Source organism: Mycteria americana, chromosome 6, assembly GCF_035582795.1.
Source record: "Mycteria americana isolate JAX WOST 10 ecotype Jacksonville Zoo and Gardens chromosome 6, USCA_MyAme_1.0, whole genome shotgun sequence".
Lineage (NCBI taxonomy): Eukaryota > Metazoa > Chordata > Aves > Ciconiiformes > Ciconiidae > Mycteria > Mycteria americana.
The window spans coordinates 4,400,518-4,419,536 of NC_134370.1; the positions used below are offsets into that span (position 1 = coordinate 4,400,518).

Sequence of the window (19,019 nt, forward strand, 5' to 3'; positions counted from 1 at the left end):
CCTACAGCGTTTACCTGTGCTTAGCTTGGAGCACAGGAGTAATTTGTTGCATTGAGGTCAGTGCGTATAGGATATATCATCCATATGCATGAGTGTTCCCAGCGGCAGGTCTGAAAGTCGAAGTTTCCTGGCTCCTGCGAAGCAGGCGCGAGAAGAGCACGTCCTTCTGCCTGAGGGCTGCAAGGTTGCGCCCGTGCAAGGGCAGGCTGATGCAATGGCGCATGGGTGGTTTTCAGAGCCCAGGCGTGCGGCTGCTCCTGCAGTTGGGCTGAAGGGAGTCTGGAGATGGGTCTTCTGGTCCTGCTGTCGCCCATGTGTGCACTGGAGCCGGGCAGGGCACAGCCACCACTTACAGATGGGTTGGTTTGGGCGAGGTCTCTTTTGTGTGTCCGTCATGCAACCCAAGAGCTTATTAAAGCTTTTGGTTTTTTTCAGAGGTAGTAAATGCTCAAAGCTCCCCTCTGACTTCCCTTGCAGTTGTTCGAGATCAGCATTTTTGAAATTTAGTTTCTCTGTGGTGTGTTTTTTTCCATTGTCAACCAGGGCTTAACATGGTGGCTATGTTCATTAGCGATTTCTTTGAAGACAGTGGTGGAAGATGCCCTTGATCTATAGACCAGGATTTTATTATTTTTTCATATACATTTTTGGTAGCTTTCTTCTGCTGCTTCAGAACAAACAAATGGCACAGATCTTACTGTATCCAGTTGGGAATGCATTTTATTCTTTAGCAAAATGTTGTTGTAATAAAATGTTTTTGTTTGTTAAAATGTTCTCTGCTTTATTTATAAGCCACAAATGTGTCTTCCCGTTTTGACTCTCACAAAAGAAGAAATTTTCCAGTGTGCCTTAAGTTTGTTAGTTAATTCAATATGATGCCAATCAGATATTCTCTGAGAATTGCATAAATAATCTTTTGGGGCCCATGTTTTGCATGTCTCTGTAATATCCAACATAATTTTAAAGACTGTGGTTCTTGGGGATGGAATTGGAGGAGAGAATGTTTGAAGAGGATTTATAATATTTACTGCAATAAAGAAATTTAGGGATTACTCAAAGATCCTGTCAGTATTTGGGTCAGAAATATAGCCCAGAGGTATTAGTATGATAGGCAAGTATAAGCATTAGACTGTATTAGTGATTTAGCTATCGTAATAGCACAATAGTCTATCATGTGATGGCTAGTGCACTAAACATTTATTGTGGATTAGCCGGGAAAAATGCGCAAGCTGTCTTGCAAACAGACCAGGGAAGGTGACTGTTATTCTTTTTACTGGGTCCGTCCTGGAAGGGGCATGTTGGAGGTGAAGAAATTTGTGATCACAGCAGAGAAAGGCAAAATCATTTCCGTCTGAATTTTTTTAATTAAAAAAGGAAAATGTTGCTTCACTAGCAGTGGTTAGCAAAATAAGTAACGGTTGACCTATTCTTCTTTGAAAAGGAATATTTGAGCATGAGCAGCATGTGATAATTTAGATACGTGTTTTGGGGAGCCATTTTACTATCTCCTCGGAAAACGGTGACTATATTTGGAAATTTTTATTACATTCCCAAATAACAATTTTCTGTGGTGTGATTCCATCTAAATCCTTTTGCCTACTCTAAGTGTAAAAAAAGCTTAATCCATATGAATATTGAAATACCGCTAGATACGAATTGAGTTTTGTCTGATGTTTCTGAGTGTTTTCCCATCTCATAAACGTCGTTTTTCCAAAGGAAGCCAGAGATAATAGGCAAAAGTCTACTATTCCTTTTTGCTTTGTAAGACCAGGCTTTAGATCCTTTGATCCTCCCCTCCTTTTCCGTGACCTCTGCTAGGGTCTTAAAATTATACATTCCAGATTACACCTCCACAATTTTCTGTCCTGGGATGATGAAAGGATTTGCGTATTATGATAATAATGTAAAGAATCCTTTTGGAGCCTAGTTAGTACGGCTAATTTGAAACTACAACAAAAAATGTAATTTCCAAAGCAAATTACAATATTCATAAAGTGTTAAACAGATACCTAACTAATTTCTAATCTCTCTTGTATTCTTGAGTATCTTGCATTGGCCTTTTTTTAGGCCTGCCTGCTTGCTCCCATTTAACTTGTCCTTAGCTGTGTGCAGTGGATTAGCATTTCATCAGGGTGGATTAAGATTGAGCTGACACTGAAGCTTTCCTTTTTATTTTTGCACCGCGCATGCGTGGGGACGAGCGGATACATGCACGTTTTGTTATCTTGCTGCCGATTCCTGGTGGGTGCTGGTGCGGACAGAAGCCCTGAGCTAACGAGGAAGGAGACAACTGAAACGGATGAAACACGTGTTAAAAAAAACCAACATGCAAAAAAAAAAAAAATATCATTCCCTGGGGAGAAATTGCATTGAGGTTGCTGGCTGGGTTGGCGCAGGAGATTTCATCGGGCTAAAATGATGTCACATGGAGCGAGGGCTTTAGCGGTTTTATTTAGCTCCTAATCCCCACACACTGCTCGGCCAGTTGTCCATGTGCGCGCGCCGTCCCCAGCAGCAGAGGATAAAGCATCTGGGCTGAGCACGGCCGCCCTCTTCTGCGGCTGCACTGCACGGGAAGGGTCTCTCCCTCCGCCGACCTGGAGCGAGAGCGGGTGGCAGCGGCCGCTGTATGCTTTGCCTACTAAGGTTTCAAAGAATTAATAATTCAGGCAACACTTTGAAAGGCAAAACCGCCGGTCGGTGGTTTCTGAAGTCCTGGGAGGGCTCAGGCGGAACACGGTCTGGTTTTGATGCGCGCTGGAGAAGCGCTGAGAAGGAAGGCACCTCCTCTTCTCCGTTTCGGCGGGAGCAAGCAGCCTCGTGACGATGCCCATCCCCAGCAAGCACCCCAACATCGGCCGCTCGCAGAGCTGGGACGCTGCCGGCTGGTATGAAGGCAACTGGGAGAGCGAGAATGCCTTCGAGTACCAAAGGCCACCGGGCCGGAGGAGCTCCCTGACCTACGGCGGCGAGGGTGGCTGGTATGAGCCGCAGCGAGCCAACGATATCATCTTGCAGGGCGGCATGGAGCTGAAACAAGACGCGTACCCGTACCAGGATGCCGCCTTCACCCCAGGGCCCCTCAGGAAGGGCTCCGTCCCTGACTTCGCCTACTGCGACCGGCAGGCAGCCATGGCAGGCCGGGGCTCCCTGCCACCCCAGGATTACTACAGCGACCCGTCCCTGGCGGCTAGGTCACCCAAGGACCCCCGCTGCTACCGCGACCACGTGGTGAGCAGGCCGCTGGCGAGCTACGGGGCGCCTGGCAGCCGGCTGTCCTGGGACCAGGCCCCGGGGCGCCCGCCTGCCCCGCCAGAGGCCACCCGCCTCTACAGGGACCCCAAGCTGGCCCTGGATGGGCAGCGGATGCGTGGCAGAGATGTCTCCCCAGCACGGTACGGCACAGAGCCCCCCGGCCCGCGGTACGCGGCAGAGCCGCCCGCCTTCCCCGGCAGGCAGGCCTACGGCGACGGGGCGGAGCGGCCCCCTGAGCCGGCGGGGGGCAGGCAGGCCGCCCCCACCTGCCTAGTGGTGGATCCCACCGGCAGTGCCAGCAGCGGCTATGGGCCAGGCCGGGAGAGTGCCGGTGCCAAGGGCCCCTACGACAGCTACGAGGCGGTGGTGGCAACCCCTTCCCACCCGCCGGTGTCCCCCGCCTTCCCTGGGCCAGAGGGGAAGAGGAGCTTCGACCCCGAGTTCGTGGCGCTTCTGCGTGCGGAGGGCGTCTCAGAGAGCACCTTCGCCGCCTTGCTGCAGCAGGGCTTCGACTCCCCGAACCTGCTGGCCATGATGGAGGAGAACGACATCAAGTCTGTGGCTCCAAACCTGGGGCAGGCTCGTGTGCTCTCCCGCATCGCCCACAACTACAAGGCAGAAATGCAGCTGCAGAGGCAGGAGCGGAGGAGCGGGGCGCTGCGCCCCAGGACCCGCTCCAACAGTTTCAGCCACCGCAGCGAGCTGCCAGGAGACTATGGGGCACCCCTCAGCTCGGGGCCCACCACAGATGGCCCTGCCGCCCCACAGCCCCCGCCTCCGCTGCAGCCGCTCTCCCCGAGAGGGGGGGAGATGCACCGCCGGCCGTCCAGCGCCCCGACCCAGCACCTGCTGGAGACCACTGCCTACCCTGCCTCCACGGGGACTGCTCAGGGGCCACACGTCCTCCCCAGTTCTGGATACAACACCCCCCTGCCTTGCAACACGCACCCGCGTCCAGCCTCCACCTACTCTGCTCCGGCCGGCATGCCCATGACCACGGCCAACCCGCACGCCAGCCCCAAAACGGCCTACCCCACCACCTACACCGTGCCTATGGAGCTGATGAAGAGGGAGCGGACAGCGGCAGCATCGCCGGCACCCAGCCCACACGGCAGCCCGCAGCTCCTCCGCCGGCCGGGAGCACCAGGGGACGGCAGCCTGGCACCCACCGGACCCGGTTTCCCTGCCCAGCTCTCCCCGTACCCGAAGCTCAGCAGGCGCACGGGGCCCCCAGTCATCGTCTCCACCATGGCCTCGCCTGAACCAAGTAATTTCCGAAGGGTCTTAGCCCATACGGTAGTTTAGAACTGCCTTGTTGTTGCTTACTTAACCCCCCCAGAAAAAACACAGTCAAATATATTGGGGTTTCATGCTTAAATATTAGACACTTTCCTATTTAGAAAAGGAGGCAAATGGGATTTCTTCGCAGGGCTGTGCTGGCTACGCAGAGCTAAAGATGCTGGTTCTTGCTCTGTGGTTAAATTCCAAATACTTTGTTTAGCCAACTGCAGTTAAAAGTGAGTGGTATCTCAGATAATGCTTCCAGGGTTAATCTTGCCGTTCCTGTTGTTTGGAGAGAACAGGAGATTAGATACCGCGCTGGCTGAGCAATTAGGACTACAGGGTTTGCTGCAGATTGACTTTTTACCGCTGTTATCAGGCACAAATGTGTTCCTCCGAGGAAATGGTTAGCATTGTTTTGACTAAATTCATCAGATAGCTAATGGTGTTATTTGAGAATTGACTTACCTTTGGCCATTACCTAAGTCTTTTCTTCTTATTATTAATTTGCTGTTTTATCAGGCATACAAAATAAAACCCTTGATTTCCTTCTAGAGATGCCTGTAAGTGAAGTGATAGAGCTGTTGAAGTAATAGGTCTGTGCTTAAAACTAAAAGCCTGTCATTAAGCACTAGAACAATAAAAATGAATGGTGGCTCCTCATCTTCCCTTCCCCTTCCAGAAGTGCTCAGGCCCTTGGCTGCTCAGATGTGAAGCTGGATAAGCTGAGCAGGCTCCGCTCCTCCACATCAGAGATGTACATTGATGATAACACTCAGAGCCTGACACAAACTAACCCGCAAACCCACATTGCTAAGTATGAGGAAATTTGGCAAATCCATTCATTTGTGGCTTGAGTTGTTTGAAAAACAGGGAAAGAAATCCCTTGAAATGATTTTTCTGGTAGTGACTCTGTGAGCAGGGGATTTTCTCCCTGTGCAGTTCAGCTGAACTCCCATGCAAACAAGTCTCGAACAATGTGCCGTACCAGTGTACGCGCACAAAGCTTTAATAAAAGGATACCATTTATAGGCATAGAGACGGTGCCAAACTGGTGATGCCATTCCACAGGAATCTAAATAAAGAATGATTTTGTGAGTGGAAATGATAAAGTTGTCAAAACGCAGACGCTTGGCGCACCCCTTTCCCTGGCTTACCATAATTACACAGCTAGGAAGTAGATGCTGTTTCTTTCACACTTATGCATCCTTTATGTAGCTGGTATAATGTATTGATTTCTAAAAAATGCTTAAATATTAAGCAACACGTTCTGTGTTGACATGGATCAGATGCAAAAGTAGTACATCCAGGCAGTATTTTTAAATAAACAATTTCCCAAAGCCTGAAAAAAAGGCGAACTGGCATAATGCGGGGAACACAAATATGTTCATTTATTTGTGGTACATCTGATTGAGCCGGTCGGTACCGATGCGGTGAAAGCCCTGGTGCGAGGGACCGCCAGAGCACATGCATTGGGAGCGGTCTCCTCCGCCACGAAAAACAGACCCCTCCTTCTGCGTGTTGCATATATAAACTGCAAACCCTATTCTCTAAAAATCTCGATACTATCCCTTCCCTTTAAAAGAATTACCGGTGCGCAACAAGAGGAAGCCAGCAGCGTTTCTGTGCCGCTGAGCTCCTTCTCGCTACTCAACCCCCTCTTTTTTTTTTTGCCTACGACCAACTCATTTGCATGAGGATGACATTTGTTGCTCCAGTAATTTCATCTGATAATGGCCAGCTTGCAAAGCGGATCTGAAAACATATTCCTTAATTATGTGTTGCTAAGCAACGAGAGGGTTTGGCCATAATCACAGAAAGATTATCTTCTCATTGAAGTCCCTGAAAGGTTTAGCTGAAGTAGGACCTGTAAAATTGTCTTCATTTTTATTTATTTCCCCTTTTTATTTTCCAAATAGCCTGAGAGGTTTTTCTTCCTGTTAAACTATATTTTAAAAGTAGAAGCCAAGGTAAGACACATGGCAAATGAAAGGATATGGATTAAAAATTGAAGGCGTGGCGGTTTGTAGATGTTTGAGCGGTGTTGAGGAATTACTCTTTAAGGAGCACCATTGCTAAGGTGTGTTCACACTTACATGCGAGGTGATAAGCGAGTATTACAAATATGTTAAGATGTTTTTAAAACATTGAGCAGATGACAGAAACCGGACTAAATCCAGGAAAATTGTATTTGCCAGCAGGAAGAGACAGGATGCGTTTTTAGGAGCGACGAGCCTTCTCCTGGCTGTAGCTTTGGCTGTGGATACTTGAGTTGCGAGGCGAAAGCAAGTTCAGTATTAAACTCTATCTCTAAACAGCTGCAAATATTTTCTGTCGGTATAGGTTAATGTCTTCTCAGTCGGTGGACGGTTATAAAATGTATGTTACAGTCCAGTGATATTTTGAAGCTTGTTGTATGGATAGGGGTTTAAAATAGATTGTTTTGGTTATTTTTGAAGTCTTGTTGGACTATATATTGTAGTCTTTCTACAGTGAGCTGTTTCTAGATACCCGATTTGTGATTTTGTGCTGAGCTTTGACACTCCATGTGGATTCTGCACATCTGCTGTTTACTTTGGAGTTTGGGCAGAGGGCTTGTGAGAGGGAGGCGTCTTCAGTATTTCTGATGGTAGAGACAGTGACCTGGGCAGGCATACAGGCACACGCCGCATGCTTGTGGGCCCCTTACTTCGGTACAGTTAGATAAGGGAAAATCAGCAACGAGATTTATTGCTGCAACTTCTTTGCATTTCATAAAATAATCATTAAGAAGAAGTTAGATAAATTGCCCTTCCAGGGAACTGCAGAGTTGCATGAAGAGAAGGTGGTAAATGAGCACCCTAAACCCATTGCTATGGTGGCAGTGCGAGTGGGGCACAGGAGCCGAGGGCGATGTCTCCAGAGCGGAGCTGGCTTCCCATGCCAGGAACTCCCCAACCACGGCTCTCGCAAAGCTGCTGCTCTCTGCGTCATTGAGACCTTGTGCATGAAGCTGTCAAGAATGGCTTCCCCGGGGAGAAACATCCTTGGAGCCAGCTGCTCCTGCAGCCTCGCCATCCGTAGCGTCACAGGTAGTGAACACACCAAGTCATCTCAGTGGCAAGCAGGAGGAATAAACCCGGCAAAGTCTGAGCGACTAAACCGTGTCGGCTGGCGGTCTGCTGCCAGAGCAGGTTTGTGGCCAGCCTCGTGCTGAAGTGGGTGGTAATGCAGGGGAATAAATAGTGTAGGTCAGCAAAGCTGGTAAGGGCAAACCACGTCTAACAGTCGCTGATCAGATTACGTGAGCTCCACCCCCAAAATGTTACATCTTCAAATTATTATGTTGGTTAGTATTTTTATTAGATGATTACTCAGTTTATATTTTTGTATCCAAATTTTCAGTCTTGAAGCAGTTGGCTGATAGGAAGTCTTGTATTTTTGTAGCTAGCCTAGACTTCTCCCAAACGAGGAGTCTGTCCAGATTTCTGTTTCTGATGATGGATTTAGGGAGCTCCAACAAGGAACGGTGATTCATTGCAAATAAGTGTCTTGGATGGTTTTTCAAACTCTAGTTTACATATGAAGATATGAAAGCAAATGATCACAGAGGGGGAGATGCTTCCCACAGGGATGAGGAACAGGGCTGCCCCATACAGGTTGGGTAGGTATCATAAGGAAGGAGGAGCAAAATTACTCAGCTGTAAGGTTTGGTTAAAAGCCTGACCTTTTCCTGAGCAGGGAAAGCCAGGCTGAGGGTAGCTGCCTTCCTTGGACAAGTAGGTCTCGCCAGTGTGAAGAGGACTCATCTTCTTTTATCAGCTTAGAGCCCAGCTAGAAATGCCTTTCACTGTGATTAGCTCAGCTCTGCTTATACTGTTTAACACTTGATTGTGATCCTTTTTACTGGTATTTTCCACCCTGTGATAGATAAAAATTGTGTTAACTGCACATCAGTTGCAGGCTGAAGCTCTTCATGTGGGCACCCCCCAAAGAGCAGAGGGCATAGTCAGGAGCAAGAGCCATGACGGTTGTTCAAGGGTGGTTAAAAGGGTGACATTTGCCCATTCTTTTAAGAGTACCGCATTGAAATTGTCATAGCTTTTTATGGGCAGAGAGAGTTTAGCGGTGATATTTCATAGACAGTATAAATTCCACAAGCATTTGTTGAGGTTGGTTTATTCTTTGCCCAATGTACCATATAGCGGACAGTTCAGAAATCAACTTCAGGTTTTCTTCACGATGTTTTCTGTACAGACTGTAGCATGTAATGACAATGTATACACGTAAGGCAGCTCAATTAACAATCCAGACTGAAACAGCACCAAAGGAAGCTCAGTGTACTGAATAAATCTGATTTAATTTGCACATTGACCTGACAGACCATAGCAAGTCCTTGGAGCCATTCCCAGCTAGTGTGTTACTCCAGGTAAAGTACATCTGCACTGCATTCACTGGCAAAACCACGGACTAATGATTTTAACTGGTGTTGTGACTTCTGTACAAAAATACTTGATTGAAATTAGCAGACCTGTCTTGCTAGTATCTGCTGTCCCGGTGGTCACAGCACCATTTGCAAGACATTGATATGCAATATGATAAAAGTATTAGTTGGAAATACAATGAGTTTGGGAAAGCCTTTGAAAGGCTCACAGAGACCCGGCTGAGTGTTACTTGCATGTGCATGCTCTCACCAGTCTCAGTTTGGTAGATGAGCCTGCAGATGTGTATCGTGTGTGGATCTTACAGTTGAAATCATCAGGACTGCTCACATTAGTAGGGTAAATGGCTGAAGTACAGAGAGCGCGAGAGATGTGCTGAAAACTACCTGGATAAAATATTGACTATCTTGGCCAATATGTGCACATGATTCACTGATTGCAGAGGATACGCTTTTCAAATTCTTTTTTAAAGGTTGAAATACACTTTTTATAATGGTTTTATCAAAAGCAATATAAAGTGTCAAACTCATTCCAGTTGCAATTCATTGACTTTAGTGCCATGGCAATAAAAATGAATTTGGCCTGTCGGAGGAGAACATGTTGTCAGATGCACAAGTGTTGTCATCTTCAATTTACACTTTCCTTTTACCCTGTGTCTGTAGTTCTCTATCATTGTTAGGACTTTCATATATCCAGATCATTCTCTGACTGTATTTGCTGACATTTTTTTAGCTTTCTCATAAGTAGTTTCCATAGCTACAAACTTAGTGTTCACAGAGGGAAACAATTTTAAAGGTTTCTGATCATTCTTGTATTAAACATTTTTTATATTTCTTCTCCTTGTCTTTCCCATAGCGTTACGCTACAGACCAGTTTAATGAAAATGCTGCACAACTGAATTGTCTGTTATTTTTAAAAGAAAGAGTAGGTGCTGAGCTGAATCCTTAAAAAGCAGAAGACCAAAATCATTAAGCCACTGATTAGAATAAATGTTGCCGACGTAAGACATATATTAATAAGGTTTATATATAGGAACTGGCAGATGAGCTTTTGACTTTTGCACCTAAATAAAACCTGACATGAACAGCATTCCGCTGGCTTCTGGTAAAGAAAGCTAATATTTAATCTCTTCTGTCTGCTGTTTCTAGTGTTTTGTTAAAGATGAAACGTTACTTGGGGGGGAGGCATCATGTATGTTATTTTTCCTAGGCAATATGAGTTCCACCTCTCCATTAGAGAGGTTCTGGGCAGCCATGCCCTGCCTCAGTGCAACCGGGTGCGTCCTTAGGAAAGGTTTGGCAGTGTGGTGGGGCCCTTGCCCCCTGCACTAAAGCACCGTTATTTAGTGAAATAGGAGGTTTCGGAGTGCCAGTGCCTGGCCGGCGTGACTGCCAGCGCCCCGTCCGGGGGCCTTGCTTCCTGCACTCCCAATCCAATTAGCTGCTCCGGAGCAGATGGAGCGGATTAGTGCCCAGCTTTCCTTCCTCCGCCCTCTCCCCCAGTGCAAAGGGTGTCGAGGCCAACAATCGGCTTAAACGTGGGTCCCATGGCACGACGTAACGTGGTGCCAGCCCTGCCTGCGCGGGGCCACCCTGTGCCCCTTTCCGTGTGACACAGCATCCCTGCGAGGCTGCTGCAGTTCAGTTCCCCCGTGTGATGTCTCCAGGTCTCAGGTAGTTTGGAAGACGTTGACCTAGCCTCATTTGCCAGGCATAAATATATAAATTTCATTTTTTGTTTGCAAAGAGTGTCCGCAGACCCCACTGCCACGTGCACGAGCAGCGTGCTCTGCGTTTGAACAGCCGATGCTGTCGCTGCCAGCAGCGGGGTCAGTGATGGAGGCTTGTGGTCCCTTCCCTCCTGCAGCGTTTGCTCCCGGGAGCACCCCAGGCCCTGGGGGTGCAACCACCAAACATAGGGTGGCCAATGGAAGTGGCCTCTCGCCACATCTTGCACATGGAAGAAGAGGCAGCCAAGGAGAGGCTGGGAGAAGAGCGAGAGGACAGTACTCTTCCCGCAGTTCCCGAAAGCGTCATAGTCCCCGGGAGGAGGGTGGTTTAGGCTCTGTAATCCAAGTGATAAGCACGTTGTCACTGTAAGAAGGAAACCAGCAGGGCTTACCTGAACGGCTGGAGCCAGTGGAGATCCTTGGTAAATACTGATATGAACAGCCAAGATGGCATTCTCATGTTTTATTTATATATGCAGATACATATACACATGAAAATGGGGAGAAAACTCAAAAATATGATCAGTGTATATCAGTCATTATCCATTTGGATCAGTACTTCTGAAGAGTCTTCATTGTTTGCCAGAAGTGACTTGTTTTGGTTATCAAGCAATTTATTATTTCCTAGGTTGTTGTACCTACTTGGCAAGTAAATAAGCAGAAGGAACTTTGCTTAGACAGCAAACACAACGATAAGTAATGATTTAGGATATACTTTCAATAAAAAAAGTCAGAAAAAGAAGATCAAAACTGAGGTCCCATTGAAACGTTTGGCGTGTATTTTCCAGATGTGAAGGTGGTATCTCCAGGTGGGTTACCTCCATGCCAGGGAGCTGCATCGGGAGTCGTAGGGTGGTGGGATGCAAGAACCTGACGATGCCCCCTTGAATTTCTTGCTCGTCTTCTTAACCCTAACACGTTTCCTGGTGCTTCTTCTAACAATGCAAATCCCTGAGCGGTTTCAAGTTGCCTCCTGTCAGTCCTTTACTGACTCTATAGATTGTCAGCCTTTTCTTATGATGGTCCAGTCTCTTATTGGAGTCTCCCACTGTAACTCACAGGGTGAAAAAACCCCAGGAATGGTAATGTCACACACAGTCATTTGTTGTGTCCTTTGCCTTCCTCTGAATGCCTTATTATAAAGTTTTAAATGAATATTCAAAAAGTACAGTAGTTCATGCAAGTGCATATGTTTTGCTTTGTCGATGAAAGGAATCTTGACTAGTATGTATTATGAAAGATAAAAGAGAGTATTCAGTGTGGACAGCAGAGAGCTTATCAGTATCTAAACTGTCCTGTTGGGACACTGAAGTAATCAGGAAAGCCGAAATGTAGCTTTAGTTATCCCACCTGGCCAGCAGTTCCAGTTCCTATGGATCTCAAGCTTTCCCTGTCTTTGAATTCTTGCTCATGTTGAGAGGACCTGCATAAGAGTGGAAGTTGTTATCTTACCAGCTGAAACATTTGGCTTAAGACTCTTAAATTTCCCTTTCATTCTTGTTTGCAGAGGTTGTGGTTCTGTTTCATCCGCAGTCAGGGCTAAAAGGTCCAGAAAGCAGAATTACTATAATAATACCGATGATTGCACTGTAATGCAATGCCGAGCAACCTGTCATGCTTATGGTTTTCCCCTTTGGTTCATATTTATTCAGAAGGGGAAAGTGTTCTCTGTACTTGCCGTTCGTCCTAAAAGCACGTGTTCCTGAGCAGCAGTGCGGCGTCTCCCGTGCCGTGTGCTGGCCAGAGCACGAGCCTGTGTATCATCTCGCTGGCCTATGATAAGCAAGATACAGAGAGATAGCGTGTGGACTAGCAGCCCCACACTCTGGCTCATCAGCTCTTTTTTACTCCAGTTTTCTGTTTCCCAAGCTTGCATGAGAAAGGCCAATGAAATTAATATTTCTAATTTTTGGAGAATTTCTTTCTGGACAAGCAGCTTCCAAAATAGGGCAGTGAGTGAAGTTGTGCTTCCATCTAAAAAATGGTAGGCTTGCCATTGATTTCAATAGAAGAATGATTTTACCCTCCCCTGCAAAAGCAACCAGCTCCACGTAACTTACTTTTATTGCATTTCTTAAAATTAGATCTACAAAACCAATGGTTTCTTTAAGCAAGAGAAGCTGTAAATTTCATGCATTGAATGCCTGTGCATTATTAAAAATAATAGGTTATATTTGTCAAATGGATAATGAGTAGGTTTCTTTCTCTGTTTTTCAGTATTTTAATGAGTACAGGAAATGTTTGCTATTTATTTGCTTTCAGATTTTACCAAGGAGCTCTGGAGATAATTGTCAAATTTCCAAGTGTGTATCAATATTTCATGAAGTGCTGTTTTTCCTCTGTACGTTCAGGAGTTAGGTCATTAGCACTGGAGCTGTTATTAACAGTCTGAAGCAAGGCATAAAAAGGAATTCCACTGAACACTTGCAAGTTTGCAATTGAAAATTTCTGAAACAAAATTCTAAGAGAGGGCTTACGGGTAAAATAAATATCGGTAATATTGCTTGGTTTCAAATGTTGCATGTTAAATCTCTTAGAGGATTTCTTGCTTGATCTCCATTTCTGTGGCTTGTGGGCCTGATCTGGAGGACGCGGAGGCTTTGTGTGCGTGTGTGTGTGTGTGTGTTTGTGTGTGTGTGTCTCTGTGTGTGTGAGTGTGTATGTGTGAGAGTGTGTGTGTGTGTGTGTGTCTCTGTGTGTGTGTGTCTCTGTGTGTGTGCGTGAGAGTGTGTATGTGTGTGAGTGTGTCTGGGTGTGTCTGGGTGTCTGTGTGACAGTGTCTGTGGGTGTCTGTGTGTCTATGTGTGTGTGTCTGTCTATGTGTGAGTGTGCGTGTGTCTGTGTGTGTGTGTATCTATGTGTGTGTCTTGGGTCTGTGTGTGTCTGTGTGTGAGTGTCTTGGTGTCTGGGTGTCTATGTGTGAGGGTGTCTATGTGTGAGTGTGTCTGTGTGTGTCTGTGTGTCTGTGCGTGTGTGTCTGTGTGTGTCTGTGTATGTGTGTGGGTGTCTGTGTGTGTGTGTGTGTGTGAGAGTGTGTGTGTGTGTGTCTGTGTCTGTGTGTCTGTGTGTGCGCCTGTGTGTGTGTGTGTGTGTGTCTATGTGTGTTTGGCCCCATGCCCGGCACTTGCTACAAATTGGGTGTGCCTTACAGAGATAGGATATCCATCCGTGTCATGCTTTGGAAAAAAAAAACTTCCACCTTTCTTACTACCAGCAAATTAAATTCTGTTGAATTATTAAAGCTCAAATTGCTTTTAAATTTAGTACCGATCAGCGCTGATGTTGACTATTTAGCTGTCGGTTCTTTTTGCGTGGTCAGCCGGACTTTGAGGTGCAGTACTGGCTGTGTGCTAAGAGCTATGGTTCTGGTTTGTCATTTTAAAGTGGTTTAGTTGTGCATATGGTTGAATGTTTCTATTTTCTTCATTTCTGATATTTCAGTTTTACAAGAAATCATAATATGCCACTGAAATTGTAATATTCCTGTTCTTGTTCTGATTAGGCAACTTACCACATTTTTGGTTTACTCAAGCCTAAATCTGCGGTGTGTCGGGCTGGCCTCTGCTCCTGTTGATGAACAGATAAGCCAGGCTGACTAGCTCACTGCAATGCTCTCAAGAAAAAAAAATAACTCCGAAAATGAAAATGATTCATAGATATGGACCCACTGTGCTCTGCTGTAGAGAGGGTGCTGTACAAAAAGAATTGATAAACTGTTGTGGCTTTTTGACCATTATAAATGGCTGGGTTGCCATACATGCTTCAGTGGGCACAGCTGAGTGGTAGCTGTGCAAAGAGCAACAACTGAGACTTTAAACTTGATTGAACTACACGAAGTCTGGAGCATTAGCGTGGAAATCTGAAAGTCTACAGAGAGCTGGAAGGTGGCTGGAAAGAGCATTCCGTTCTCCTGAAACAGAAAAAGTGCTTCAGAGTTAGAGGTAAATAAAGCAGAAAGGGGAAAAAACTGAGGCTTTTGTATCTCTGAGAACGAAGCAGGAGAGGACTTCTAGCTGGAAGCGGGTGGGAAGTCATGGGCGAGTCGTGGGAGGTCCCAAAACAGGCTGAGCCCCCCTGCTGCCCTGGAGAAAAGGATCCCAGGGGAGGGGATGGGACGCGCTACGGCAGCAGGAGGTGGGACATGATGTGACAGCAGCGGAGCGGAGATGGATTTGCAAGAGCTGTGGAGCAGGAGGCACAGAAGGAGCTTCCCTGGCTGCTCCACCGCCAAAGCATGAATAGTGGGCAGGGAGCAGTGGCTCTTCCCTGAGAAGGAGGAACGGGGTCCGTGGGAAGGGCAAAGCTGGCTGTTTTACAGAGGGGCTTGAAGAGTATCCTCAGACGGGGCAGAAGATGTCAGAAGTGGCATATCTGTCTATCTATATTTTGGGATAATTTTAAGATTAGTGATACTATGGGCTACAATAAACTGAGGGAGGTCACTTGTGAAAGCTGATGGCAATGTGAATCGTGGTGGCAGTTGAGGAGGAGAAAGGGAAATGGCAGTTGTGCAATATTGGCGTGACAGGAGTGTGTGGAGATAATGCGTTTGATCATGGCTCAATATTATAAAGTTCCAGACTGTAAACAGAGATATTTGTCAGAAGGAAGGTAGTGCTCAGGGTGCAAAACAGGTGCTTTGCTTTGTAAAAGCACCTTGTAAAGGATTTGCAGCTGCGAGAGGTGTGTAAGAGAAATCCAGAGCAGATCCGTTTGACTGTCTTGTTCTTCTAAGGTGGCACATGGAAAAGAGGGAGTTTGGGAAGTTGGTAGTAAATACGACTTTTGTAACTTGTGCTTAGTTCTGAAACGGAATTTTTCTCTCTTGGTAGTTGTTTCCTGGTGGTAGATGAGCTTTGTCCTGGGAAATGCAAAGGGAAGTCCCATCCTACTGTGGCTTCTGTCCCCGGTACAGCGGTGGGACTGCTCAAGCAGAGGTTGGAGACAACGTGTAGCCACACTGTTATGTCCTTAGTAGTGGTGGCGTTAGAGAGAAGAGTGGTGCCGAGAAAAGCGAACCCGACCATTTGGTACCCATCCGTGTGCATTCGTGCGCAGCCGGCAGGCGCGCTGAGGCAGGGAGGGGGGTAGGATCAGCAGAGAGGGAGACTGGTCTTTCGCAGTCGTGAAGAAGGCAAGCACATCGGCAGAGACATATGGAAAGCAGATCTCACAGAAGGATTGGGAGAAACAACATTGGCTCCTTCAAGGCTCGGTGCTCGCGAGGTTTTGCACAGTGCAGATCTGTGTTATGCAACCAGTTTACGGTACGGGAAGTTGCAGAGCACTTAATGAGAGCCAAAGGAGATGCTCCATCATTCTCCCAGGGGGACAGTGAGCCGCTTTTGCTCCAGGAAGGAAGAGGCATCAGATGCCAGAAGAGTGCTGCTTTAACTCCTTCTGAAAAGCCTCTCACACTCCTCCCAAAGCCCTCAGGCTCCAGAGCAGCAGCTGGACTCGAGGAGATAAGCAGTTTGCAATGCAATTCCTGTCTCGCTTTTGGTGGTTTTATGGTTCGGTCGTGGATTGCCTGCACCAGGTACCAAGACTACGTGATTCCTCTCCGCAATGCCCCTTGTAATGGGGAGAATCTGGCCATACTTTGCATACCAGAATAGTTTCCTGGGGAATCTCCAATTGCCTTTACTCCCACTCTGGGAAGTTATTAGGCATGTGGAGTTAATATGCCTCATACATATTTGTTCGTTTAATCAGTTCATAAGGCACGTAGTCAAAGCACCACAGTACTGAACAAGAAGTACATACTAAGAAATGCTGGACAGCCCAGGCAGCAGCCAGGCTGCAGGCACCGCTGAGCGTAGGCAAGGCTGGAAACTGCCCCCCAGAGTCAATGGGAGCAGCTTTCCTCCAGTGCAAACATATCTGGAGAAGTGAGAGAGGAAGGAAGAAGGTAGGAGAGCAGAAGAAAGGGAAAAATACCGGAATCAGCAACAGTAAGCCAAGCAAAATACTGCAGCAGGACAGCCGGTGCCCTAAAGGTAGCCAGTTTCTAGGAAAGTATTCCATGCTTGGGAACAACGCCGCCTTTAACATTCACAAAATGTTTGTGTTTCGAATTTTTCGTACACTCCTCCTCTCAAGTTGGCGTAGTTATGTACTTTGTTTGTTTGCCTCTAGCTTCTACCCTTCATGGTGTTAGAAGTACTCTGACTTGAGTCCATCCAAATACAGCAGTGCCATGTTTGGTAAGTGGGTTGTCAGCCTTTGGGGTCTGAGCAATGATTTTCAATCAGAATTTGGCAAAATAGCAAGTTAAAATTGTTTTTTAAAAAAATTGATTCCCAGATCCAAGATTTCACTCCACATCATTTAAGATTAATTTTCTCGTAAACAGAATATGTAACTTGTGCTTTGCTGCTTTGTATCAAGCCACGCGGAGCTCCTGGGTGTCAGACGTAAGGTAATTTTGCAGGTCTCCTGAGGTGATGGCCATATTCCTGCTGCAGAGGTGTTTGGGGCAGAGACCTTCCGAGGAGCTACACCTCTCCCTGTCCAGTTTGGGATGATTCTTTTTCATCTCCGGCATGGAAGAGGATCACGAGTGTGTCCTCTGAGATTTTCTTTTTGGAGCCACGCTCCAAAAACTCAGCCTTCCTGCTGCCATCGCTCTCCAGTCACCTGTCTGCAGACCTCAGCCTCCCTCATGTCAGACACTCGTGTTTCATTTCATTCTGGCGGCTGGTTTGAAGCAGAAAAACACAAACACCCCGCACTCAGTCACACAAGGTGGCAGCCCGCCATGGCAAGGAGTGTGCACAGCCCTGGGAGGCCACAGCTTCATGTTCAATTACATTAAGAGCATCTCCAGTGCACCCTTGGAAATGGTCCACGACCCACGTTTCTCCTTGGCCAGAGGCTTGTGCTTAGGAGAGGCATCAGTATGTTGTTTTCTGCTGCAGCCAAGAAGTGTTTTCTCGTTTTGCCTTCCCGGTCTCCCCAGATGCATGGCACAGCTGCCTCTTCCCCACCCCGGGAGCGCTGTTTTGGCACCGGCTGTTTGAATTTCCATAGCGGGATGCTCGATCGTCTCAGCGTGACAGGTATCAGCTTCTTTCTGATCGCAGGTGTCAGGTGCTGGTAGGATTGACAGACCCGCATGCGACCAGCACAAGGGAAAGCTGCAGTTTCTCTACCTGTGGTTTTCTACACTTTTCTGTATGGTTACTCTCTGTCGGGATGTACTCTGCACTGGCTTGAGAGATGAGCACAGTCTGAAATGTCTCTTTGTAGAGAGTTTATTGTGCTTTCAGCATGGCATCTGGTCTGCTGTTTAAAAAAGCACACAACCTTCCTGGTTAGTGTTTTCCATTTGCTACGCGGCTCTCTAGTTCTCCTGCAGCAGCACACTGGGTATCCACGAGGACAGCCAGGGAAACCTGGCCAGCAAGCGAGCAGCAAGGTCTGGGTTTCTCAGGCTTCCTTACAGTTGGTCGCACAGGGCAGGATGTCTCTGTACTCTCCTATTGCCCATCGCCAAGCACCAGAGCAGGGCAGAGGGCTGGGAAGAACACCACTGCCGCTGTATCGACAGGGATTCTCAGGCGCTGTTGAAGCTGGGTTGACTGATGCTCTGAGGATGTGCCAGTAGTCTCATGGACTACGTTGTGTGGTTGCAGCCCATGACGTGAAATGTTTAGCTGCAGTAGGGATGTCCGGGGGATAGAGTGACAGCTCATCAAAACTAGACAGCAGTTCTGTATTTGACATCTTGAGGTCAAAAACTGTCAGTTCCTTGATTTTTTACGGTGTCTTAAATCGTCTGGGGAGTGCTTTGAGCCTTGTCAAAATGTATTAATTAAGGATAAGTCATATTCACAAGCTTGTACTGCTCTGATTCAGCAGCAGGACCACGCTTGATTTTCAGCCTAATAATTACAAGTGGTTTTGGAGGATCTGGGGGGCTGATAGGGCCAGTTTCTGTTTCCTCCAGAGCTGCATGTGCTACAGTTTTTACTTGTTCTTTGCCTTGGCTGTCTGTAGCATTGTTTTCCTCCTCCTTACGAACGCAGCCAACTTTCTAATTAAGGAAACCACTCTGCAGCCATTGTGGCTGTTCATTTGAGTTCTTTGTCCATACTAGTTTCCAGCTCCCCAAAAGATTTTAAGTCGTACCTTACTATAGCTGAAGAAAGATAGGAGCTTTGGCTTAGGGCTTTTCCTAAAGGCTTTTCCTTTAACTCTGTTAAGAAGCAGGCGTGCTGCACCAAGCACTGCCTTACGCAGCACATTGACTTCGTCAGAGCTTCAAATCCACCTCTGGCTATGACAAATACTGCTGAGGTTATTTTTCTATTGGATTCTTATATGAAAAA

General features: G+C 47.0%; 1 protein-coding gene across 7 annotated transcripts in view; it reads left to right on the forward strand.

The window, feature by feature from the left end:
• CTBP2 (C-terminal binding protein 2) overlaps positions 1 to 19,019 on the forward strand; it is a 145,792-nt gene that overhangs the window by 93,971 nt on the left and 32,802 nt on the right. Inside the window, exons 1-2 of one of the 7 annotated variants that reach the window (XM_075504362.1) lie at positions 16,871 to 16,892; positions 17,607 to 17,747. The exons of 3 other annotated variants lie outside the window; for them this stretch is intronic. In XM_075504362.1, coding sequence (XP_075360477.1) covers positions 16,886 to 16,892; positions 17,607 to 17,747 — 148 coding nt within the window. In that variant the 5' untranslated portion in view covers positions 16,871 to 16,885. Of the gene's footprint in view, positions 1 to 2,825; positions 4,523 to 14,856; positions 14,882 to 16,573; positions 16,598 to 16,870; positions 16,893 to 17,606; positions 17,748 to 19,019 lie in introns of those variants that run through there. 3 more of the 7 variants (XM_075504361.1, XM_075504369.1, XM_075504370.1) reach the window with 3 other exon arrangements.